The 620-nt window shown below is 39.0% G+C and overlaps 1 protein-coding gene across 1 annotated transcript in view; it reads right to left on the reverse strand.

The window, feature by feature from the left end:
* Positions 1–620, reverse strand: part of LOC119592031 (exonuclease 1-like) — a gene marked incomplete in the record, with an annotated part of 18005 nt that overhangs the window by 10068 nt on the left and 7317 nt on the right. The window contains 1 exon segment of the mRNA XM_037940825.1: positions 23–310. Within this exon segment, the coding sequence (XP_037796753.1) occupies positions 23–310 (288 nt within the window).

Genomic DNA, 620 nt, shown 5'->3' on the forward strand with positions numbered 1-620 from the left:
CCCTCTACAACAATCTACTTACAACATATGTCTCAGGACAGAAGTCATCCACTTTCTCTCCTGTCTGAACATTCACATTTCCCAATGCTATTTGCAGAGCTCTCTCGTGCCCTACAAACCTGCCTGCATATGGATAATCTTCAGGTCCCTTGCCTTCGGGATACTCCTGAAGGGGACGGAGGATGCGGTCCACTGGGTCAAACACCAGCTGATAGAGGAATGTATTTTTGGCTTGCATGAATCCATCTCGATATTCTTTGGTCACTTCTAGGTGGGGCATTTTCAGGTACGATGGTAGCTTGCATAAAACCTGCCAAAACAAAGCAGTAAAATTTGTGAGAATCACAATATTTTCATATTATCTAGCTAAGAACTCCATGAAAAAAAAGTTTATGATATGGAAAATTAATTATCATTAGATTAAGACAAGGAATGAGGTAAAAGGAGGAAAACTAATAATCCAGGAAAAATAAAGAGAAGTTTTCCATAACCCAATTCTCCCATTTGCCAACAGTTAGATTAAACCATGAGTGGGATATCAACATACATTGCCATGTCCACTGTGATTTTTGTTTATTTACAAATAAATGGCACCATAGGAGCTTAACCTATTGGATCTG

Source organism: Penaeus monodon, chromosome 29 (genome assembly GCF_015228065.2).
Source record: "Penaeus monodon isolate SGIC_2016 chromosome 29, NSTDA_Pmon_1, whole genome shotgun sequence".
Classification (NCBI taxonomy): domain Eukaryota; kingdom Metazoa; phylum Arthropoda; class Malacostraca; order Decapoda; family Penaeidae; genus Penaeus; species Penaeus monodon.